Consider the following 24,042-nt stretch of genomic DNA (forward strand, 5'->3'; position numbering starts at 1 on the left):
TTGGAGGCTGGAAGGAGATTTCTTTCTTTTTTTTCCTTCTGCTTCTTTCTTTCTTTCTTTCTTTCTTTCTTTCTTTCTTTCTTTCTTTCTTTCTAAAGACTTTATTTATTTGACAGACAGCGAGAGAGAGAACTCAAGCAGGGAGAGTGGGAGAGGGAGAAGCAGGCTTCCCGCTGAGCAGGGACCGGGATGTGGGGCTCCCTCCCAGGTCCCCGAGATCATGGCCCGAGCCAAGGGCTCAGCCCAAGACCCAACGACTGAGCCACCCAGGAGCTGCAAGAAGAACATTTCTGATATTTTTCTTTTGCTTTGTATTTCGACCCCTGTGAGGGGAGAGGCGAGGGCAGAAGGATGAAGAAGTTAGGGGTAATACTAATGATAGAAGAAAGGATGGCTGTGGGACAGCAAATCTTCCACAACAAAAAAGTTTATGAAACTATGAGAGAAAAGGAGTGTTTCAAAGAGATTCGTAATCCCAGTCCTGAACACATACACTGTTTTTATATTTCTCTATCTTATCCTGGATCTTCTTCATCATGTAAATTCATGTGAAGTCTGCGTTCTCTGGCAAAATTAACACGAAATCCTGAAGTTCATCTTCTAGATTATTTTCCATGTTAACTAGTGACAGCGAAAATAGCCAAGCCTGGCTTGTGCCTGTCCTAGTGTCTCATTATTTCCTTCAAAGAAACTCTGCGGAATAAATCGATGTAGCCTGTATTTTCTGGACTATAGCATCATCGAGGCAGACCAGAAAAAAATACATTTGCGCTTCACATGGACGACATAAACCCGCCGTCCATCAAATTGCTGCATCCCTTTGCCCTGGGTCCGGGGAGCAGAGGTTAGTCTCAAGCCGTAGCTTGAGGCCGTTGGGCCGCACGCGTCGCCTTAGGCCAGCAGGGGGCGTGTGCGCTCCGGGGCAGCGGCCTGGCAGTCAGGGGCGTGGCTCCGCATTCTTGACGGACAGCTAAGGATGCGGGCGAGGATGAGGTAATAGGAGCCCTGCAAGGAGGGCGTGGGGGTGCGGGCGCGTGTGTGCGAGTGTGTGAGTGTGAGTGCGTGCGCGAGCCGGAGACATCGTGTCTCGGAGCTGGCGCTGCGGACACCGATCACGATGAATTAAAAAAAGAAAGAAAGAAAATTCCATTTCTGGGAGGGAGGCTGCAAAGCGGTGGCGGGCGACAGCTGCGGTCCCGGTGCCGCGTCATGGCCTGTCGCTTTGGGGCTCCTGGGGACGGGGGAAACCCCCGCAGGTGCGGGTTTGCCTTAGCGCCCCGCTCGGGAGGGGCCCTTCATTCTGGAGGCGACTGAGCAGAGCCGCAGGGAGGGGGAGCTCTCGGCGAGACGGCGACAGCGTCCGCGCGGCCAGAGGGTGGGCAGGGGGGGCGGGCGGGGAGGGGAGCCCGGCGTGCCTTTCCGAGCGCGAGCGCGCGGCGAGATCCCACCCCGGCGTCTGCAGAGCCGGAGGCGCAACTGGTGCGAGGGCTCGGGGCTCGCCTCCCCGGCAGCCCAGCTCCGGCCGCGCGCCCGCCCGGGCTTTGCAAGGCGGGGGTCCGTCTGCGGAAAGCCGGGCATTTGCATGAAGCCGCTGGACCCCACGGAGCAGCGGCGGCAGCGGCGGACCCCGGCGGCGGCGGCGGCGGCGGCGGCGCGCGGTCGGAGCCGGGCGGCCCGGGTGTCCGGGCCCCGGTGGATGCGCGGCTGGGGAGCGGCCCATGGGCCGGAGCTGAGGCTGCCCGGGGCGGCGGGGCGCGGCGCTGGGGGCGCGGCCGAGGCCCGCGGGCGGCGGCGCAGGAGGAAGCGGAGGAGGACCCGCGCGCGGGGCCCGGGAGGCAGGCAGAGCAGCGCCGCCGCCGCCGCAGCCCGGGGCTCGCCATGCTCCTGGCCTCGGCCGTGGTGGTCTGGGAATGGCTGAACGAGCACGGCCGCTGGCGTCCCTACAGCCCGGCCGTGAGCCACCACATCGAGGCGGTGGTCCGCGCCGGGCCCCGCGCGGGGGGCAGCGTGGTGCTGGGCCAGGTGGACAGCCGTCTCGCGCCCTACATCATCGACCTGCAGTCCATGAACCAGTTCCGCCAGGACACGGGTGAGCCGGCGCCCCTGCCCCACCCGCGCCCACCTCCCCTCCCTGCCCTGGGATCTCCTGCCTCGAGAGCCCCCCGGGACCCACCCAGTCCTCAACTCCGCGCAGTGTGTCACCGGGAGGTGGTTGTAGAGGGGGCGCTTTACTCCCCACCATCCTCTTACAATCCCCCTGCAATAAATGTCCCTGCAAGTACTATCAGGGTTCTCGTTATGCAGAGGGAGCCTCAAGCGAGCCCCTAAGTGACCCCTTTCCGCGCCCCCTTTTAAGCGCTCGCTGGCCCTAACTTCTCCCGTGTAGAAATTCGAGGGCCGGCCCAGCCCGCAAGCCATCCCAGCCGCTGGGAAAGGCTTCCTGCTCTCATCCTCACACCTTGGCTGACCCTGCTTTGCCTCAGGCACCCTTGGGACTGACACACGTCCCCCTCGTCACCCACCTGACTGCCTCTGCCCCTTCTGTGTGGGATGCCTTCCCACAGCTGGGTCCCGGGGGTGGGACCCGCGGGAGGGAAGAAGGGGTTCCCCGGAGGCGTTGGCGGTGCCCTAGCATGGGAAGGGTGGTCGCCCTGGGAGGGGCACCGGGAGCTGGGGGATTCCGGGACATGGAAGGTGCCGCCTCTGCACTGCAAGTGCTGAAGCAACAGGCCTGAGTAGATGGGGAGAGGAGGGGGAGGGACGCGGCTCCGGAATGCCTGGCAGGGAAGCCGCTCCCTTTGTCCGTGTAGGAGGAGGAGGTGGTGGATTCCTAAGGAGGAAGGGTACCCAAGCTTCCTCCTGAAACTGCCCCCTCTGAGGGACACTCTGGTCTCCCAGAGCACCAACCCCCTATCTTTTCATGTGAATCCAGTTGCCACTGTGGCCGCCACAATCCCTTTGCTTGCTGACCAGCCTTTCCAGGTCAGAGCAAAGCGGAAAGCCTGCAGGGAGGAGGTCAGGGGGATGGGTCCCTGGCAGGACCGAGCAGCTGGTCTTCGCTCAGCTCAGGGTGGCCAGGCTTCAGAGGACCTGGGACAAGTCTGCCTTTCTAGGATTCTCTTTAGGAGGGTGGGAGACTGTTTCTGGAATTCTGGCTGGGCTTTCCCAAGAGTGTGACCCCGGAGCCTGCAGAAGCAGGTGTGCTGGGGAGGGGCTAAGCAGGATGACCCGGGGAGTCCCAGAGGATCAGAGAACAGCTGCCTGAGCCGGGCATCCCAGCCGCCTTGGAAAGCCCCCACATCCTGTGTGCTAATTAGAATTGTCATGGGAAAGAGGCGTCTTTCCACCCTCATGTCCCCATCTTTAATCGTAACTACCAATAGCCTTTTTGCCAGGGACTTTGCAGATACCGGGCAGCTGAGTAAAGCTTTCTGGGGTGAAAGGATGCCAGAAGTCTTAGCATCTGGAGGGGCTTAAACCCTGCTGAGAAACGGAGGGAGGTGGGGCTGAGAGCGCCTGGGGGGAGGAGGGATTGCGGAGGAATGTAGGGAGATTGAGAAAGAGGATTAAGTGTGGTGGAGGGGGAGGGGGAGGATGTAATTGGGCAATTGGGGTAAAGGTTGTGGAGGTGAGGTTGGAGGCAGCGGATTGGGGGTGAGGGGTGATGATGGTTTGCTGAGCCCCGGAGGAGGGACCAAGGAGGACTCGCAGTCAAGACACCTGACAGGGCATCCCGGTCCTGCTCCGGAATAAGCAGGCAGGAAGGTGTTCGCTTTTCTGTTTCAGCCTGAATCTCTTTAGCATATGGAGAAACACCCTGGTGACATAAAGGTCCCAGCCCCTGTCCCACATTTGGGAGGGAGTGGAGTTTAATCATTGTTTTGGGGTGTCTAAGATGGGGAAGAAGGATGACCTTTTGACAGAAGTGAAGGCACAGAGAACATGGGGTTGAGGGACTGAAGCATTATCTCCCCCCTTTCCCCCAGGTCTGACTACCCTTCCCTGGGGACAGGCTGACCACAGCCACGAGTCCCCTCAGACTGGAGGCCGGAGGCAGGGAGCTAGCCCTGCATCATTTTAAAGGCTGCCTCGGGGCCTGTTTTATATTCGAGTCCGTCTTAGAGGCGCACGACTCAGACTGCTTTGGATTCCATCCGCTCATTCTAGTGGTCGGTGGGTGAGCGGGTACTGAGCGGGTACTGAGCGCCTCGCTCCGAGTGCCAGGCCCTGTGCTGGGTGCCGGAGGCGCTGGGCTGAATTCCCAGGAATGCCGGGCTGTCAAGGAGCTTGTCAAAGCAGAATAGAATCTCTGGGTTTCTGGGCTCGGAGCCCCCTCCTCTCCCTTCTCTGCCAGCAGACGCAGAGCTCCTCTCAATATAGCTCATTGATGAGGCCACGACAGGGTAGGAACTTTATCCTGCCGGCGCCCAGGCAACCTCAGCCAAGCCCTAGCAATGTTTAATTAAATTACCCGCCATCCCCAAGCCACAGTTTGAAGCTGGGAACCAGAAACATCCCCATAAACAAAGGAGAGCTGGAAGTCCCCTGCCTAGAGGCGAGTCTTCTCTCTTTTTGTTGCCTCCTCTATGTGGGGACATTTCCTGACACGGGAGCCCTGTTTCTTCAGAAGTTGCCTGCCCTGCTGGGAGGGAGGCCTCAGACTCTGGGCTCCCCGGGCTCCAGCCATGCCCACCCTGTCTCCAGGGAGATGGCTGGGAGGTCACAGATACCCTCTGCCGCCTTTGTTTGCCCTGGGCCCTTCCTCCCCTCACCGTGTCTGGGTTTGAGGTTATTTGCACTCGGTGCTGGTCTCCGCGAGTGTTTTGGGCTAAGGAATCTGGAGGAAGGGAGGAGGTGGACGGTGGAGGGTATGGTCTTGGCTGCTCCCAGAGTGGTCATTTATCTTGACCAGACTCGCCTTTTCTGTCACAGGACAGTGTCCTTCAGCATCCGTGCCCCCTGTATCGTCAGTACCTCTGACGGTCACCACCTGCAGGGCTCCAGCCCCAGGACGTGGGGAGCCCCAGGCTGGGCGTGGGCAGATGGGACTCAGACTCTCACGGCAGACTCATTGGCTTCCTGTGTGACCTTGGACAAGTCATATAGCTGCTCAGGCCTCGTGTTTCTCTGTGGAATAAAGCGCAGCCTTAAGAATCCTCTGGGCCCTGTCCTGTCATCATGCCAGGGGACTGCGTTTGGCCTCTGCACCAGTCAGGACGCTGCTCAGAAGTGACCTGGTGCGAGGCAGGGTCCTTCTAGCTCCAGGTCTTCTCTGCAAATTTTGCCTCTTCCAGGTCTTTAATATGGTGAGAAAGGTCAGATGGAGAGAGATGAGCGGTTTTGACAGAAGCTGATGTTTAGGTCCCCACAAGACCCTCTGCCCTGTGTGAGCACCGGAGAGGACGCGAGTGTCACGAGGGCCACGTGGCTGTGACACTGTGGGGGAGGCCGCAGGCCCATCGCACGCATTGTCGTTTAGTCCTCACAGCGATCTTAGGACGGACCTACCATCCCCATTTTACAGGCAGGGAAACAACTTGGAAGAGAGTATGTCATTCCCCGTTGCACAGCTAGTCAAAGGCAGAGCTGAGATGCCAAATCAAGTGTCCCACTCTCTCTCCTCCGTCATCGATGAACAGTTCTGGGACGCCCACTTCGTGCAGACACGTGGGATAGCCCAGGAGTGGGACATCTGGGGCTTTGCCCTCGTGGGACATTCCAGTGGGGCTGAGTGGGACATTCCAGTGGGGTTGGAGGGGCCCAGAATTCTCTGGCACAGGGATGCACAGGTGTAAAGTGCCCTTGAGACAGGGTCATGCCTGGAAGGTGTCTCCCGCAATTCCCAGGAGCCAAAACAACTCAGGTGCTTTGGAATGCAGGTGTCTGAGTTGCCAGGAAAAACGGAGTTTCTTTCTCTTTCTCCTTGCCTAGTTTATGACCATTCATTATTTCTATCCCATTAGAGGCTTTTTCTTTGGGTCACTGCACCCAAGGACTAAGTGGATTCCTCAGATCATCTGGTTCATGGTCCTGCGTTTAGAGGAGGCCAGACTCCCCCATTCCAGATTACGGAGGTCTCTGACAATAGAGAACGGAAACCCCACAGTGACATTCTTCTGTCCCACAGCTTTGGTTCTGAGGTCTGCCTCTGTCTCTAACCCGCTGGGGCTGAATGAACTCAGCACCTTTCCCTCCAAAATCCAGCTCTTCCCCTTGACCCTTGACACCCTTCTGCCTGCAGATGGTGCCACCGTTTTATCACCTGCCCATTGTCAAGACCTCAGGATCCTTTGACTCTTGTTCAGAGCCTTGTTTAGGTGCCCAGTGTGCCGAGCGAGGCGCATGGACCTTGTGGCCCAGCTGCTGAAATTCTTGTGCGTGATGAAAATCCGGGGTGGCTGTTCCCATGCAGATTCCCAGGCCCCAGAGAGGCCAGCGATTCCTCGTAGTGGCCGGTGGGAACTCTAGAAGGTGTTGCTAATCGGCACCCCAGGAGATTCGGAAGCAGGTGATCCTGGAATCTGTCACCGAAAGCATTCAGCTACTCAAGGTCAAGTCCTACCCACTTTTTCTCCCTAGGGTCCCTCCAGTCTGTCACTTCCTTTTCATGTTCACTGCCAGGACCCTCATTACCTCTCACGTGGAACTCATGACCAGAGCAGCTCTGGTCCCGTCACTTCTGTGTCACAGACATCACTGGCCCCTCAGTGCCTACAGATAAAACCCAGCATCCCTGCCTGGCCCTCCAGACTGTCTCTGCTTTGGCTGTAACACATCTTTCCAGGTTTCTCTGCCTTCTATTCCCCCCTGACTCCTGACAAACAGATGTCTTTTTATCTTCATGTATTCCCTTAGGGTTCTTCTGACACCCCCTCCCCCAAGTAGTCACAAAGCCCCTTCTAGTGAGATGCCATTTTCGCCTGTTGAAATTCTCCTTCTCGTGCAAGCCTTGCGGTCCTTGTCATCCATTTCTTTGAAATGTTCTCCGACCCGTCATTCTTTCATTTATTCAGTCAGTATTTATGGAGCTCCTGGGACATGTCAGGCACCAGGGAGACCGCCATGAGCAGACACCTGATACCCACCCTGCAGGACTGGGGGTCCAGTGAAGAAAGACTGACATTCACCAAATTAATTCCACCAAGAAACATGTGACTGCACATCAGGATAAATGCTGTAAAGAAAAATAAATAAATAAATAAGAGTGGGAATCTGATCTGGTGAGGGCAGCCCGGAGAAGTTTCCTTGAGGAAATGAGCAAACTCTGAAGGATGAGCGCAAAAAAGATGACAGAGGGTTTGGGGAAGGAACCAGCCTTGTGGAAAGGCCCCAGAGGAGAAGCAGGGGGGTTGGGGGAGTGGAGAAGAGGTCACTGTTGCACCAACGTGGGCACAGGTCCCGGGGCATGAGGTGGCCCGCAGACATTGGGGGCTGGGAGGGTCAGATCCTGTGACCTAAGGGGAGGTCGTGGAAAGGGGTTTTAGCACGAAAGGGATGTGGGTGAATTCTCTCGGCCCCCGGGCCTTTTGTGGGCACCCTTCTTCTGGCACATTCTGCTTCATAAATAGTGATGCGCACCCTTGTCTAGTTTTAGATTGTAAGCTATTTGAGTAGGGCCAGAATCCGCAGAGCAGCCGGTGGCTTGAGTAGCAGCATGGGATAAATGATTAAATGCCCAAGTAGCCAGAAGTCTTCCGTCAATCATAGCACGTTAACTGAGTCCTTCTGAGAGCCAGGCAGCGCCCTAGGTGCTAGAGCTTAGGGCTGGATGGTGGTGTCTCTGCCTTTGCTTAAGGACCCCCTTACGAAGAATGCCGAGGCCGGCACAGGCACACACAGCGCAGGGGCAGGAATCCACAGATAAGTACCCCAGACCTCCCAGGAGGCAGGGGGCCTGGACTGGGAGAACATTTCAGGGAACTGTTGGCAAATGGCATAGGACCCGAATGAGGGTAACTTCATTAGGTAAAAATGGCAAAGGAGGGTGTCTCAAGGGGGGGGGGGCTGGGAAATAGTAGGTAAGGGAACGCAGGAGGATAAGAGGAGTAGAGGAAAAGGCAAGCATGGGGGAGCTAAACCTGGGGGAGCCACAGCTAGCTTCCAGAAATTCAGTGGCAGCTCTCCAGCATCTCTGAGGTTGGTCCCACTGTTAAAAATTGCCTCTTGGGTACACTGGGGAGCACTGGACAAGTGCATTGCTCCTGCCGCCCTGGAAAGAATATAAAACAGGGTCATTTAAGCTCTCTAAATGTAATCCCCTCATTTCTAAAAGGTGTTTCTTAGGATTGCCATGAAGATCATATGGGATGATCCTAAATAATAAAGATTGTATAAGGAGTTACCTATAATCTCTCTCTTTCACACACACAAACACACACCCCACATCCTCTGAACTCAACTTTCCCTATGCCGGCTCCATCGGCATAGACATATAATAGAAAATAAATTACAATGATAATCAACCAACTGTTATTGAGCTCTTGCCCTGTGGCAGGTGTTATTTTAGTGCCTTATATTCAGTCCTTCCTTTAACCCGCAAATCCACCCTTTGAAGTAGCTACCCTGGCCCAAGCGAAGGAGGAAACTGAGGCTTAATCACACAGCTGGAAGGGACAGAGCCTCCGCTGTTGGACCCAAAGCCTGTGCTCTTTGTTCCCCAGTGAGCTGGCTACTTAGGAAGGAAATGGAGGCAGACCAGGGAGCTCCTGCCCACCCCCCTTCTTCCTCCTCTCTTCCTCCCATCCCGTACCCCCCCACCCCCACCACAGTTCCCCCAGCAGAAGTCCTGGTGCTGAATAGGGAATTGTTTTGTTTCTCCCTCCGGCCTCTGAATGTTGATGTTTTGGGTCATTAAGGGGCTCAGAGTTGGGGTTGGGGGCGGGTTATGACCCTGGCAAAGGCCTGAATAGCCATTGTTCCTTTTCTTCCCCCCTTGAATGGAATTCTGTCCCCAGTCTTGGTGTCTCCCTCTGGGATAGAGGAGGGGGTGGGTCAGAGGCCGGCTAGGGGAGCCTTTTCCCACCACTTTGATGGCTAGAGCCTAAGCCACAGATGCGAGATTCAAGCACCCTTGGGGTCCTCCCAGGCCGCCTCACCCTGCCTTGACCCGGGCATCTTCAGCCTTGATGTTGATATCCATGAAATGAGCCCTGACTGGGCATGAGTCTGAATCCAGGTGTGGGGTGGGTGGGGAGAAGGAGGCAGACTTACAGGCTTAGTTTCCCTCCAGTCCCGCAGGTTCATTTCTGCTGTACTCCTGCTCTGCACGGATGCTGGCCCCCTTTCCTTGCCCCCTCCCTTAGTGAGACTGAAAATGAAAATAATCCTATCTTTAGGAGGGTTTGGGCTTTTTGAAAGAAAGATGCTAGAGAAATAGAAAATTATTACGCTCATCACTACTGAATTAAATATACGATTTAAGTATACGATTTAAAGCTCCTAAGTGTAAGAGAGTTCTCGTAACCTGATTTTCTATTTTTGTTTTTACTACACCCTTAAAGGGACAGGGAGCATGCTCTAGCTCCACGGGCTGCTTGGCAGCCTTCCTGGAGGCAGAGTCTTCTTCCTCCGGCCTGCAGGCTTCTGTGACCCTTTGTTCTTTCCCTTCGTAGCCCTCGATGATGAGGGAGCAGGAGGCTGGCTGAACACAAAGCACCGAACCTCACCTGGGTTCTAAAACTTCATCATCAGGCAGGGACATTTAGAGGCTAGGGGAGAAGGGGTTCCATATTTATGAGCCCCTACTATGTGTCAAGGGCTTTCAGTGCCTCGGTGCAGGAGCAGGAGAGATCTAGAACCTGGCAAATATATATTCCTTGAACGAATTAAGTGGGTCACATTTAATTTTCACAAAAATTCTGCGAAGGACTCATTGTTTCTCAGGGGAGGAGGTTGGGGAGTTCTACATAAACTCCTACGCTCCGAAGTGAATCAGTCTGGCTGCAGACCCAAGGTCTCGGAACTGCAAATGGGCAGGGGCTCTTTCAGGTATCCCGCTGGGCCCCACACCCTTCACCTTGTCACCAAGATGCTCCCACCCCCGCAAGGACACACTCCTTGTGCAGGAAGGTATCTCACTCAAAGCTGCTACCCCAGCGGGCCGCCTAGGGCCTAGCCCCGCAACAGGACCGATTCGATTCCTCTTTGCCTCTGAACGTAACACAATCCGGTTTCAGTCCTGGCTGACCCTGACCCTGTCCTCCATCTCACTCTGGCAGGGACGCTCCGCCCGGTTCGCCGCAACTACTACGACCCGTCCTCGGCCCCCGGCAAGGGCGTGGTGTGGGAATGGGAGAATGACAACGGTTCTTGGACGCCCTACGACATGGAAGTGGGCATCACCATCCAGCACGCCTATGAGAAGCAGCACCCCTGGATCGACCTCACTTCCATCGGCTTTAGCTACGTCATTGACTTCAGCACCATGGGCCAGATCAACCGGCAGACCCAGCGCCAACGCCGCGTCCGCCGGCGCCTGGATCTCATCTACCCGATGGTCACCGGCACCTTGCCGAAGGCCCAGTCCTGGCCGGCCAGCCCCGCGTCGGCTGCCTCGCCTGCGGCCCCGCCCTGCTCCTGCCCGCAGTGCGTCCTGGTGATGAGCGTCAAGGCCGCGGTGGCCAACGGGGGCGCCGGTCCGCTGCAGCCCCCAGCCGCCCGCAAGAACATGCCCCCATCTGGAGCCGTCAAGCTGCCCCCCCCACCAGGCCCTGGGGCCAAGCCACTGGACAGCACGGGCACCGTCCGAGGCCCGACGAAGACTGTCCCATTGCAGGCGATCCGGCGACAGGCCTCCAACACGCCCGCAGGGGTGACCGTGGGTTCTCCCGCCAGTCCCCCCGGAGCCAACGGCAAGACCGGAAGGGTGGCCCTGGCGACCTTAAATCGGACCAACCTGCAGCGACTGGCCATTGCCCAGTCCCGGGTGCTGATCGCCTCTGGGTAGGTACTCCCAGGACTGTCTCCCGCCATTTACTCATAAGGGGCATCCCCACCCGGCTGACCCAGGCCAGAGGTGAGAGAGGGGCTGCCAAGACTTAAGCTCTCTGTGATCTTGTCCTGACCCTCTGGGTTGCCTTTGCGGGAGGAGGGCGGAGCCATGTGGTGGCTGAAGGTGGGATCCGTCTGGGGTCTCTCTGCAGTCCTCTGGGGCCATCATATCTGGCTTCTGATTGAGACTTGGCATAGCTCTGGGATTCAGGACAGGACAGATCCCTAACATCCCAGAGTCCGGACTTCCTCCTCTGCAAAGGCTGGTGATAATCCCGGTGTTAGGCCCGCTGCTGAGAGCGCAAGGCTAGGCGCACCACACCCTCCCTAACAGGCAATACTAAATGAGCTCCCACCAGAATCTGGTCTGGGGGCTCTATCACCTCATTTAATCCTTACATCGAATCTTTGAAGTAGGCATTTTGATCCATTTCACCCATGAAGAAACCAGAGGTTCCCTTGCTCAAAGGCACAGAGCATTCATTAGCTGAGACCAGGATTCAAGCTTTGGGAAGTTTGACAGAGCCCTCCTGTTCTTTTCTTTTCTTTTTTTTTCCCCAAAGATCTTATTTATTTATTTGAAAGACAGATCACAAGTAGGCAGAGAGGCAAGCAGAGAGAGAGAGAAGGAAGCAGGCGCCCTGCTGAGCAGAGAGCCCAATGGGGGGCTCGATCCCAGAACCCTGGGATCATGCCCTGAGCCAAAGGCAGAGGCTTTAACCCACTGAGCCACCCAGGTGCCCCAGCCCTCCTGTTCTGACTCTGCCTGCTGCTTCTCTGTCAAGCACACCCCACAGTGCCCAGCCTATAGTAGGCGCCAAATGTGGTTAGCCCCTTTCCTCGGAAACTGGAGGGCTCACTCCAGATTGGAAATAATAGTACATGTTTGGCGAGTACTTTTGTGTGTACCAGGCACTTTCTGTGCATTGCCTTAGTACTTCCTGGGACAGGCTGGTGTTGGTGTGGGTTCTGTAATCCTCTTGGGCTTCCTGATTTTCAAATGGGAGACACCCAGGTCTATGTGGTGCTCACGGCCTTTGCCTGCCGGCTCCTGGTTTCTGGTGAGATGGGCCTCTCCCACCGGCCTGCTCTCCCTTTTTCCAGAAGGGCCTCGCCCTGCATGTGTCCCCTGAGCCCCAGATGGGCATGGGGGTTTACAGTGAGGTTGAACACCAGAGTGTAAAACCTCAGACTGCGTAGAAGAGGCTGCCTGCACACAGAGGTTCAGCAGCGGGAGGAAAGAGGAGGAGAGGAGCTGTAGAAGGAGAGGCCCAGCCCTCACTCCGGCCCCTGAACGAAGCCACCGTCTCTGCAAACTCCAGTTTCCTGTGCATGGGATGGGGATGGTCGGGCTCCCCTTGCCCACCTCATGGAGACGCTGTGGAAGCCTCCACGAAGGGAGATCATCCCGTGAGAGTTTATCAGGGGTGCTTGCCGGTGTTATCTCGTCCCCTGGCCCCGTGCCCCAAGTCAGGCCTGGGCCCCCAGCTCAGAATTAACTTTCCAACGACGGTCACGTGGCTCAGGTGTCTTAGAGTGGGGGTTGGAGCCCCGGGTTTTAGTCCCCTCGTCCTCTGTCCTTTTGGCTAAAGCTCAGCTCCTTGTTGTATGTGAGGGCCTTTCGGGAACGGTCAGGTGCTGGTCAGGCGCACAGGATTTTCCTACGACTACTTCTGAGCTGACAGTATTTGGGAGAAGGGAATGGGCCCCAAAATCACACCACGGCTCACTTCCCCAGGTCAGCCAGCAGCATCCTGAGGGCTCCTGACAGAACTCCGGGGTAACTATTTGAGTGGCAGAGGGAGGGTCTTGAAGTGGACGAGAAACACAGCCTCCCGAGCCTGACCGCCCGAGGTAGGAGCCCAAGTTCTCTGGTCTGTAACTTGGTGCAGGTTATCCTCCCTCGGTCTTCAGTTTATTCATCTGCGAAATGGGAGAGTACTAGTACCTCCCTTCTCAGAGCTGTCACAAGACTTCAATGAAATACTCAGTGTCTAGGTGGCGCACAGTGCATGGCCCATAGGAAGCGTCTGGTCCGGGTTCGCTGCTCTTGTTCACACGTATCTATCGAAGGTCATTGTTGAAGTCAGAGCTGAGCGGAGCCAAATGTCCCACCTCATTTCTGGAGCCCGTGGCAAATACCAAGTAACCCCACGCCCTAACCGAGCCAAAGGACCCCCAGATCCCTTTAAATCTCACCCAGGGAACTGGCGGCTCTTTATCTCTCTGCTTTATTCGCCCTGCCTGCCAGTGGAATTGGAGCGAGAGAATGGGGCGGAGGTCCGGGCAGAGCCTTTTCAAAAGGGCTATAGAAACAAGCTTTTCTCTCTGCTCTGTGTTCCGAGAGGGGAGGCCCCGCCCTGCCCCTCTATCTTCCAGCCCTTTCCTTTTTCTATCTCTTACCACCACCTCACCCCCCCCCCACCACCATCTTGTCCTCCAGTCTTTCTCGGCCATTTAATTAGCGTGCTTACTCTCTTTGTGCGGCTCTGCCGTCGACCTTCTGTCGTGGAATGGCCCCTTCCCCTCCTCTCCCTGTCCGTGAGCTCTTCAAGCAACTTTCCCACGGAAAAGAGGAAGACCAGGGAGGGCGGGAGAGGTGGGCTGAAGAGAAGGGTTTGCGGGGAACAAAAGACCCTGTGAATTATTCAGAGACACAAGCAGGGGGTTTCTAAAGAGAAGAGGGGGGGCCTGCGGCGTGGGGGGGCAGGAGTCGCCCCTCTGGCCCTCTCCTCCAGAATTGAGGCTTCTCTATCTCCGGCGAGACTTTGGTTGCTGGAGAGACAAGACCATTGTCCAGCCTGAGGATTCCTGGGTTGGCTCACAACTCACAACCCCCCCCCCGCCGCCCCCAAAACAGCACTTCTCACCATGGTATCTGCAGAGCTTTTCTCCTGCCATCAACCCCCTCCTTCGGCCACCTTGCCAGCTCTTCCCTTTTCTTAGTTTTGTGCTTGAGAGACAGAAATGGAAACTGAGAACAGCCCAGCAAAATGGGGGAGGGTGTCTTTGTATGGTTAGGCCAGACAGCACTGGATGAGCGGAGTTGCCTGAAGGGTGTGAGATGCACGCCTGTTGCTGGGTCGCTGATTTCTGGAAGGAGGGCTCAGGCATAGACAGCTGGGGCCCCAGCAGGGTGTGACTGGTGGGGAGGACATGGTCCACCTCCATGGTTTCCATTTTAACCAGTCACCACCGTGGGGGAGGGTCTTATCAGCTGTGGTCAACTCAAGGATCCGAAGCATTGCCCACCTCTCAACTTGACACTGTACCCTCCATGTCCTCCAGAATCTCAGAAGACTGGAGGATTTCGGCAGGAAAAGGCTTTATGGAGCCCAGCTTCTTCTTACGGTTGCGAAACCAAGATGTAAATAACCACCCAATTTGTACAGGGCTTGCCTGTTTACAGAGTATTTGACCTGGATCCTCACAGGGACCCCGTGGACGGAGAAGTAGGGTGCCCCGTTTTTGGGTGTGGTGACTCGGATGTGGTTGGAGAAGTGCAAGGAGGTTGTGTGACTCTCCCAAAGGCCCAAAGCCACTGTGCCGAGCTGGACGAGAACGCAGGTTTCCTAACCTCTGCTCAGGGCCCCTCCACGGTTCCCTTCTGCATTCCGTAAGCAGATACCCGCCTCCTCCCGTTGGCTTCCACCATCCAGAGCCAGCGGACACATTGTCCCTTTCCCGGAATGGCAGGGACACCGTACTGCCTGGAGTCCGGGGTCCTCAGGTGGACCCTCCCTCTCGTCAGGCCTGGCCCCCTCCCTGGGTCCTTGGGCTGCCCAGGGTGTGTACTTTGGGGATTGGACTCCTTCCTGGTTAACCAGAGTGGGTGTGGAAACCTGCCAGTCCAGTTTGTGGGAACAAAGGTGGCTTTTGTCACCCAGATCACAGCTACTTATCAGCTGGAGAGGGGGGCCTTGGAGCTGGTAGGTGGGGGAAGGCAGGTGCGGGGCTGGACTGGGAGCGCTGCCCCCTGGTGGGGAGCTGGGGAATGGGCACAGGCCTCGGGCCTTTCCCTCCAGGTCTCCAGGCCTGCCCAGGGAATGCCAGTCTGCCCAGGTGGGGGACCCAGGGCTTAGGCCGCTGCCTTGCTCTTAAGCACTGAGGCAGGGAATCCTCAAGTCTCGCCTGCCACTGCAACCACCCCCCCCCCAGCATCTGCTAACTCCAGACCCTCACAGGGTCACGGGTAAGGTGATCAAGGCTCAGAAAAAACTGAGGGGGTTCATGAGGAGTTACTGGCAGGGTTGGCCTCGAACCTGGTTTTCCTGACTCCTGTCCACCCTACCATGCCTGGCCCTGTGGGGCAGGTCACGGAGTCCAAAAGCAAGGCTGGGCCTCTTTTCCTGGCTGACTTTCCTTTGTGTTGAATTCAGCCTTCCCCTCCCCCCACGTGGGTTTGTTTTATCCTGGGGGAAGAGTAGCCTGTTGAGACACAAACACTCCCACATCTGTTCTTTCACTTCGTTCTCACAGCCCCAGCACACATGTCACGGGCCCAGGAAGGGGCCCCTGGAAGACTCAGCCAGGGAAGCACCCATCTCTGCAGGCATGTGGGGGACAGACAGACCCTCTGCTCAGCCCCGTGCCCACTCCTCTGTCTTCGTCGTGGGTTTATTCCCTACGCTCTCTGCGCTCCCATGTTCTCTGTCTGCACTGTGGGGTTCGCACAGACCCAAGACACAGCAGGGCGAGTGGCTCCAACAGGGGGCTCTGGAGCCAGACTTCCTGGATGTGATACACAGCTGTGTGGCATCCACCAAGCTCGCTTAACCTCTCTGTGCCTCAGCCTCCTTGCCTAATAAAATGAGGCCGATGATCATAGCACCTCTTGCGTAGGTTGTCGGAAGTCTTGGATGGATTTATACACAGTGAGCCGTTATGACTGTGACAGGTACCAGGTGTGCTGTGTGCCTGCCCGCCATGACCACCCAAGGGTGAAGGGCCACGGGCTGCCTTGCTCACGGCTGCATCCCGAGGCTCCAGCCGAACGTCCCACATGAAGTAGGGCTCACTATGAATGGGCAAACAAACAAATAATAAACAATATAAAGACACAAGGGAGCATGGCTCCCCCCTCCTGTTTTCCCAGCACAACCCTGCCCCCACAGCAGAACCGCTGGCTCCTGGAGTCCTCTGTGACCCAGGCCAGGCGTCTCCCAGCCCACTTTCCTCTCCGAGCCCAGCTGTAGAAGCCTGGGTGGCGGTGGGGGGGCAGGGGAGGAGAGGGGGTGGGATGGTGCAATACCCGGCCCCCCGTGTCCCATATTTCTCTCTTCAGCATCGTGGGAGGCCTCGCCTTTCCCAGGCAGCTGTGCGGACTCCTCTCAGCCTGGCTCTGGTTTCTGGGGAGAAGGACAGAAAGAGGAGGAGGCTTTGCTTGATATTTAGATTTCTCAGGGAAAAGGAGGGGTGACAGCTGTTGGAGCAGTGGTTTCCCAGTGTTGGGCTGCATCCTCTTAGCCAAAGCTAGTGGGAATGCAGGTTCCTGGGCCCCACCGGTGGGAGTTCTGATGCAGGCCCAGGGCTCTGTCTTTTTAACAGCTTCTTAGGTGACTCTAATGTGCGCCCAGGTTTGAACTTGCTGCTTTATTTATCATTCGGTCAACCAATACTCGCTGAATGCCTGCTAGTGTCAGGCTCTGAATGAAACAAAGATATTTGCCCTCACAGAGCTTTGATTCTGGATGGGGAGGTAGTAAGGCAACAACTTATTTTTAAAAGAATTGTAGAAGTTCCACGAAAAAAAAAATAGAGCAAGGTAAGAGGGATTGAGGTGGGAAGGGAGGAGTGAGCCACAGTATTAAATGAGACGGTCTTAGATTTTATTTTTTTTTAATTTTTTTAAAGATTTCATTTATTTATTTGACAGATAGAGATCACAGGTAGGCAGAGAGGCAGGCAGAGAGAGAGGAGGAAGCAGGCTCCCTGCTGAGCAGAGAGCCCAATGTGGGGCTTGATCCTAGGACCCTGGGATCATGACCAGAGCCAAAGGCAGAGGCTTTAACCCACTGAGCCACCCAGGCGCCCTGAGTTGGTCTCAGATTTTAGAGGTAACACTTCTGGTGATGCCTGGCTCAGTCGGATGAGCATCTGATTCTTGATTTCGGCTCAGGTCATGATCTCAGGGTCCTGGGATCGAGTCCCATGTCGGACTCCACACTTCGCAGGGAGTCTGCTTGAGATTCTCTGTCTCCCTCTCCCTCTGCCCCTCTCCCCCACAAATAAATCAATAGAATCTTTATAAAATAAATAAATAAAGGTAACCCTTCTGTTTGTGGTGCTAAGAACGGACTCTGCCTTGAATAGGGATACGTAGTTTCAGTATAAAAGGGGAACCCCCCTCAGTGGGCGAATTTTGGGGGTTCGAACACCGACCCATTTTGTCCCGCTTGTCAAGACCATAACGTACCCACTCTTGTCTTCCACAGGGTCCCTACCGTCCCGGTGAAAAACCTAAATGGGACCAGTCCTGTGAACCCTGCCTTGGCAGGTAAGAGAGACTGCCCTTGCTCAGGGCAGAAAGAGGAAGCAGGAATGTCGGTAGAGGGCATTTATAAAAGAGAAAGAATTAAAGTGAATAGGGTTTTAGGAGTGAGGCTGGCAGGGCAGGAAGAGTGTGAGGAGAACCGATTGTTAAAAGCAAAGCATGCTGTTGAAGGTGAGTGCATACATCTATTTCTGGGGAAAACTTCGAGGAAGGGGAGGTGGAGAATAAATGAGTTCTGAGAACTTTGCTGGGAAGCAGAGTGTAGGTTTGTGGGGAGGGTGGTTTATGGGATGCTGGGCGCTAACTCTGCCGTCCTTCCTCATGCCCTGCCCTTCCAGGAATCACTGGAATTCTCATGAGCGCTGCGGGGCTGCCTGTGTGTCTCACCAGGCCCCCAAAGCTGGTCCTCCACCCACCCCCGGTGAGCAAGAGTGAAATCAAATCCATCCCAGGGGTTTCCAACACGAGCCGCAAGACGACCAAAAAACAAGCCAAGAAGGGTATGGGCCTCCTTATCTTATGGGGTATGGGAGTCAAAAGTTCGGGCCCCAGCCTTGGCTCGGCCGCCATCACTGAAGGTCACACCCATGGCTTCACCTTCTGTGCCTTCATTTCTGCAACTGCTAAGTGGGCCCAACTGGTACCCGTCCCAACGACTGTACCCAAAGTGGACTGTGTACGAATCAGATGGAGACGCTTTAAGAAGGATAAAAACGCAGCACAAAGAGAGAAACATAAAACCACGAGGTGTGACACAGGAAAATCGCCCTGGCCCTGGCACCCAAACAGACTGGGTTCACACCCCGACTTTGCCACCGCAAGTCGTGTGGCCGCAGAGAGCCTGTTTTCATAACCTTTACGATGGGGTGACAGTGCTTGGAACCAGTATGGGGCAGGTGTGGGCTAGACTGCCTCCATGCCAGCCAGGGACGAACCACCGTTCTGTGTCCCTCTAGAGCCCCTAGATGTGTGCAAACCGTACTTCAGGGCCTCCCTCCTGCCGGTGTGCAATCCCGCCACTAGCGGGACCTGTACCTACACTCACACCAAAGAACCCCGTTCTAGCTCTGCGGCTGGTCTTTCCGGCTGCGGTACTGGCTGTGACATGTTTTGACCATCACCCCTAGCCCCCAGCTGGCAACCTTGTTTCGAAGTTTCAGTGGGATCTCACTTATATTGTGACTCGGCCCAGGGCCCAGCAAATAATGGGCTCTCAGTTAATAGAAACTTAATTCTATAGAAGCAGGACAGTGGGAAGGAAGGGCCTGTACCCCGGCTTTTGACAGTTGCACGATCTGCTTCCTCAAACCCTTGTCCTACTTCCCTGCTCCATCAAAAGTTCTCTACTTAAATGGACTCGATTGCCTTGTTCATCATCTGATAGGAAATGACAGGATTTCACACTGCCGTGGTCCTCCTGTGATTATTTTTTTTTTTTAAAGTTTGTTTTTTAAAATTTATTGGTCAGAGAGAGACACAACTAGAGAGGGAACACAAGCAGGGGGGTGGGAGGGGGAGAAGCAGACTCCCCGCCGAGCAGGGAGCCCAATGCAAGGCTCGATCCCAGGACCCGGGGATCATGACCCGAGCCGAACGCCGATGCTTAACAACTGAGCCACGCAGGCGACCCTCCTCCTGTGATTATTAATAGCGCACGTTGGACCCTTCTCTGGAAAGGTGCTAAAGGACTCTGGGTCTATTCGCTCACCGGATTGTCAAAGCAACCCTCTGAGCTGGTGGTGTTGCTTTTTCCTGTTTCAGAGGGGAGAAAACAGAAGCTCAGAGCGGCTCGGACAGGGAGGTGCCCAGGGAGGCACGGACCCTTTTGAAGGCGTGTCGTCCTGCCTCCTAGTCCCGTCCCCAGAGAAACCTCCAGAATCACGGGAAGCTGGCAGGATGCTTGCCCGCTGCCGGGCTCTCTGCTGGCCGCCGCAGCACCGCCAGCGGCCAGGGAACAGCATCCCGAAGCTGCGGGCATCACTTCCTGCTTTCCCCTGAAAATAACGTGACTCTGACACCACATTATAGATCGAGACGGTACTTAGCACATTGTAAAAGGAGAAAGTGATAAGCCTACCGCATGGGTTTTTTTTTTTTTTCTTTCTTTCTTTTTTTTAACATGTAACAGTTTACACAGTGCCTTCGGCTGTCTTCTCACCGCATCGCTGGGGGCCTGCCCAGGCTCTGATTATATGGAAGAGAAACCCACTCAAATAACCAATCTCAGGCAAAACCCGGGTTTGTTGAAAATAGGCCCTGGGGGATGTCAGGGGAAAACTGCAGGAGGTAAGGACAGGCAGGGACACCTCCCACCGCCTCAGACACCCCCGGTCTCTCGGTCTCTGTCCTCCATCTGCTGACTCCCTTTCTTACACCTGATTACTGCAGAATGAGTTCCTGCCCTTTCCTGCTTGGATCCCGGCTGACAGCCCCTGTCTGGCAAACCCCTCTTGACAGGGCTGTCGGATCCCTTATCTCTGTCTCGGTGGCCCACCGACCGTCCTGTCCCCCCACAGGTAAAACCCCGGAAGAAGTGTTGAAGAAGTACTTGCAGAAAGTCCGGCACCCCCCGGATGAGGTGAGTGCAGGGGGAGCAGGGCCGGGCTCCCCCGCCAGCATTTCCCCTGCCGGAGTTTTCCTCAGGATTGCGTGGGAGCGGCTGACCGGCTGTGGGACCGGCTGTGTCCTGAGGGGCACAGAGCCGCTTAGAGCTGACCCAGGGCTCCGAGGCTGGTGGTCCGGGGCTGCAGTCGCCCCCTGACCCTCCCCCCCAGCCCCCCGCCCTGCTCAGCAAAGAGCTGATTGATGGAGTCTAAGCTACCTTTCCATTAATAGTCTGAATACAAGACGAACGGTATGATAAGCTACGGGAGCCGACTTTTCAGTGGGTTTGATGTAGATCGGCGGTTCTCAGCCAGACGGGATTTTGTGTGTCTGGGGGGAGGGGCAGTGCTTGTGGGCACAGGCCAAGGATACTGAACACCCAGCGGTGCCCAGGACAGCCCGTTCAAGGAAGACTGCTCCAACCCCAAATGCCAATAACGCCGAAGTTGAGAAATCCTCTTGTGGACTTCTTTAAATACCCCTCTGGTACACTTGGGGTGCAATTCCTTTGCAAACGTTCAGCCTTTTAAAGGGGTCTATGGGCAAGAGTCTATTTCCTCCCATAGTTTTGGGGGTGAGCCCTGGACCGACGCCAGCAATTATTGGAAGATAAGGCTGTATTTAGATTCCCAAATCACGTTCGTCTATACCTTGGTTTGTGGGTTTTCTAGAAGAGCAGCGGGGACAGCTGCTCACGGTGAGGTGCTCTGGCTTCCCGGCCAGTGAATGCTGATGGTCTCTCTGCCCTGCCTTCCCACCCTCAGGACTGCACCATCTGCATGGAGCGCCTCACGGCCCCCTCAGGCTACAAGGGCCTGCAGCCAACGGTCAAGCCTGAGCTGGTGGGCAAGCTGTCCAGATGCGGCCACATCTACCACATCTACTGCCTGGTCGCCATGTACAACAACGGCAACAAGGTTAGCCCTGGCCCGTGGGGGACCTGCCACCTCCCCTGCTGGGCCCCTTTGGGGTTGCGCCCAGGTGATCGGCGGAGGGGGGTGCGTCTCGGCTGTTCTCAGCAGCTTCAGGCCTCCACAAAATGATAACCTGTCTTAGGCAACTGCTCCCAGTCTCTACACTGGGTGTGACGGTCTGAGAGCTGTAGACTTCCAGTCCCTGAAGGTTCTTGGGGTTGGGGAGACGGAGACGACCGGGGTGGGGGGGCGGGTGGAGGAGGGGAGGTGTCCATTGTACACTGGAGCACCAGATTTCCTGAAATTGCCCGTCCTTCTCCAGGGCTAGTGATTTTCAGTTACAATTCATTTTGTATGGACAATTTCAAAACACCCTCAATTGCCCCTTCAGAGGCATTAGGGACTGTTGCCGAAGTATTCCTGCTAGTTGGAGAAGGGGAAGGGCATTTGTTTGTTTATTTTTAAGATTTTATTTCTGAGAGAGAGAGAGAGAGAGAGCGAGCACTAGGAGGGGGGCAGAGGGAGAAGCAGGCTCCCTGCTGAGTCGGAAGCCTGACGTGGAGCTTGATCCCGGGACTCTGGGATCATGACCTGAGCTGAAGGCAGATGTCCGACCATCTGAGCCACCCAAGCACCCCATGGGAAGGCCGTTTGTGATGCGCGTCCTGTCCATTGTTGATGATGGAGTGCTATTCCTTTTGGAAGCTGGTCCCCAGGAATCTGGGGGTCTCCTTAGATGATAACTCTCTCTGACACTGTCTGAGCTTTCACGAAGCCACTGACTTTTCTCCTGTTCTTTGCTGTGCCACAGTAACCATCCCTCCATCTCCATGAATTCAAGTCCTACTTGCTTCTCCAGACCAGCTCGGATGGCATCAGAGTCTGAGATTTCCCTGATATCTCCAACTTCTTATTCATCCCCCGAAAAAACTCTGGCTTTGGGAGGCTGCTCTGAACTTCTTTAGCTATGGGAAAAAGTAAAGGCAGAAGAGATAGCAGACTCAAGCATGACCTGGTTTAGCAACTGGATGACCTTGGGCAAGATTTTCAATCTCTCTGAGATTTCATTTTCCACCTGGAAATGGAGATAAAACAATACCTAGTTTACAGGGTATTACCACCATTATTATTCAAATTGATAGCTCCTTGATATGATAGCTGTAATTTTCCGCTTCATCTTTATATAGCCTGGGATTTAAGTTCCCGTAGTGCAGACCTTGGGATCTTTGTCTGACTCAGAGGGCTCACGCTCAGTCATTGATGCGTGATGCCTGTCCAGTCTGGTGCTCAACTTCCTGACCCTAGGTTAGGAAGTTTCATTGGGACTTGGCATTTTAAGGGGTTATTCTGGATTTAAAGGGGTTTTCTAGCTCATTGATTCCCTTTTTGGTGTCCGTTTTCAAGAATAACCTAGCACCTTTTTGTATTTATTTCCATAGTGCTTCAGAAATATGCCTCAAGACACTATCCTTCATTCTTTTAGCACTAATACTTTGAAGCATGCATTTAAAATTTTCTTTGCACAGAAGATGGAACAAAAGGACCCAGAGAGAAATGAAGCGATTCTGCCAGAGCAGAGAGCGGGACCCTGGGCTCTTGACCCCAAGCCTTGGGTTCCCATCTATCCATCGCATGAAGGAAACTTCTCCATCATCCTCAATATAAGTTTTTCTTTTAAATTCTTGGAGCTTGCTTTGAAAAGTCCCCAGATAGCTTCACAGAGGATCTCAGTCCTCCTAAGAGGCTGCAGATGTCCTGGAGAGCTCCTCTCCCAGCTGCGCAACAGCCCTTTCTGCACACATTGCTCCCTGCTCACGTCTTCCTTCTCACCCACTCTCTTCTGGAAAGCCTGGGAACAAGGCTCCTCCCAACCACGTAGGCCAAGCCTCGCTGGGCCCCCCTGTGAAGCCAGGGCCTCTTATATCTCTGCCTCCAGAGTCTGGTCCTGCCCCCCCACCACAGCCACTGAGGTGCTATGGAGGGCTGGGGGGTTTACACACACCGGCTGGGGCCCTCACCTTCAACTGTGCTGTGTCTCAGTTTTCCTCTCTGTTAAAGGGACTCATTTTTTTTTTTTTAAGGCTAATAATAATAATAAGGCTAATATTCCTTTTCAGGTGAGGGCTAAATGAAACAAGATATAAACTCTGCTGTAAGGTATAAAATGCTATAATTAACGACTCCTTCCCTCCTTCACTGTGTGGGCAGACCTTATCCTCCCTCCCTTAAAGCCAATTCACAGCTTTTCTTCAGGGACCATTTCCTTCAAAGTTAGCTTCATCTACTCCAGCACATGGCGCCCACTTTCTCTTCTCAGAGCAGTGGTTTGCAAACCTGGAGGAGCATTAGACTCGGCACAGAGATCATAAAAGCACAAATAACATTTAGATACACCTCTTCAGGGTGTATAACCCTTCCTGTGGGTTATCTAATTTAATCCTTCCAACAACCCGGTGAGATAGATACTATTATCTTCTTGTTTTGTACACAAAACAAAACAAAAAAGCAAAAAAAACAAACAAAAAAAACAAAAACAAAAATTAAGACCCAGAGAGGTTAATTAACTTGCCCAAGGTCACACAGCACGTGGATGGCTGACCACCTCCTCCTCCTTCTCCTCCCCCTCCTCCTCCCGCCCTTCCCCCCTTCTTCTTCTTCTTCATTTATTTTTTTTACTCTTAACCAATGTGCTCTGTAGCCAATCCCCGACCCCTGACCAAACCAACTCTGTGTCCTGGGGTGGGGTCCAGACATCTTTATTTCTAGCAAGCTCTTCAGGGGGTGGTGACGCTAGGCTGTTTGGCAGTGGCTGCCCCCTAGTGCTTCATTGTCTGTCCCACTTGCTTGGTACTTAGCGGTTAAATAATGACTGAACCCGCCCTCGGGAGCTGGTCTCCCTTGCAAGGGTGGGGTCTCTTCTTACACGTCCCTGAGCCCGGAGCTGAGTTGTGGAATTGTGGAATTTACTGATTCGGCGGCATCTTGTTCCCCTGGCCCTTTATCTTTGTGTCCTTCCAGTGTTAGGTGGGGAGGTTGTTACCC

The 24,042-nt window shown here is 55.0% G+C and overlaps 2 protein-coding genes across 2 annotated transcripts in view; both read left to right on the plus strand.

Annotated features, from left to right (window-relative positions):
• Nucleotides 1-24,042, plus strand: part of FAM111A (FAM111 trypsin like peptidase A) — a 212,724-nt gene that overhangs the window by 26,644 nt on the left and 162,038 nt on the right. The window lies entirely within an intron of this gene.
• The window catches only part of DTX4 (deltex E3 ubiquitin ligase 4), a 36,137-nt gene continuing 13,857 nt past the window's right edge, over nucleotides 1,763-24,042 (plus strand). Inside the window, exons 1-6 of the mRNA XM_082747628.1 lie at nucleotides 1,763-2,089; nucleotides 10,218-10,941; nucleotides 17,424-17,485; nucleotides 17,821-17,982; nucleotides 19,999-20,060; nucleotides 20,851-21,003. Coding sequence (XP_082603754.1) covers nucleotides 1,879-2,089; nucleotides 10,218-10,941; nucleotides 17,424-17,485; nucleotides 17,821-17,982; nucleotides 19,999-20,060; nucleotides 20,851-21,003 — 1,374 coding nt within the window. The 5' untranslated portion in view covers nucleotides 1,763-1,878. The remainder of the gene's footprint in view (nucleotides 2,090-10,217; nucleotides 10,942-17,423; nucleotides 17,486-17,820; nucleotides 17,983-19,998; nucleotides 20,061-20,850; nucleotides 21,004-24,042) is intronic.

Source organism: Mustela nivalis (genome assembly GCF_964662115.1).
Source record: "Mustela nivalis genome assembly, chromosome: 9".
Lineage (NCBI taxonomy): Eukaryota > Metazoa > Chordata > Mammalia > Carnivora > Mustelidae > Mustela > Mustela nivalis.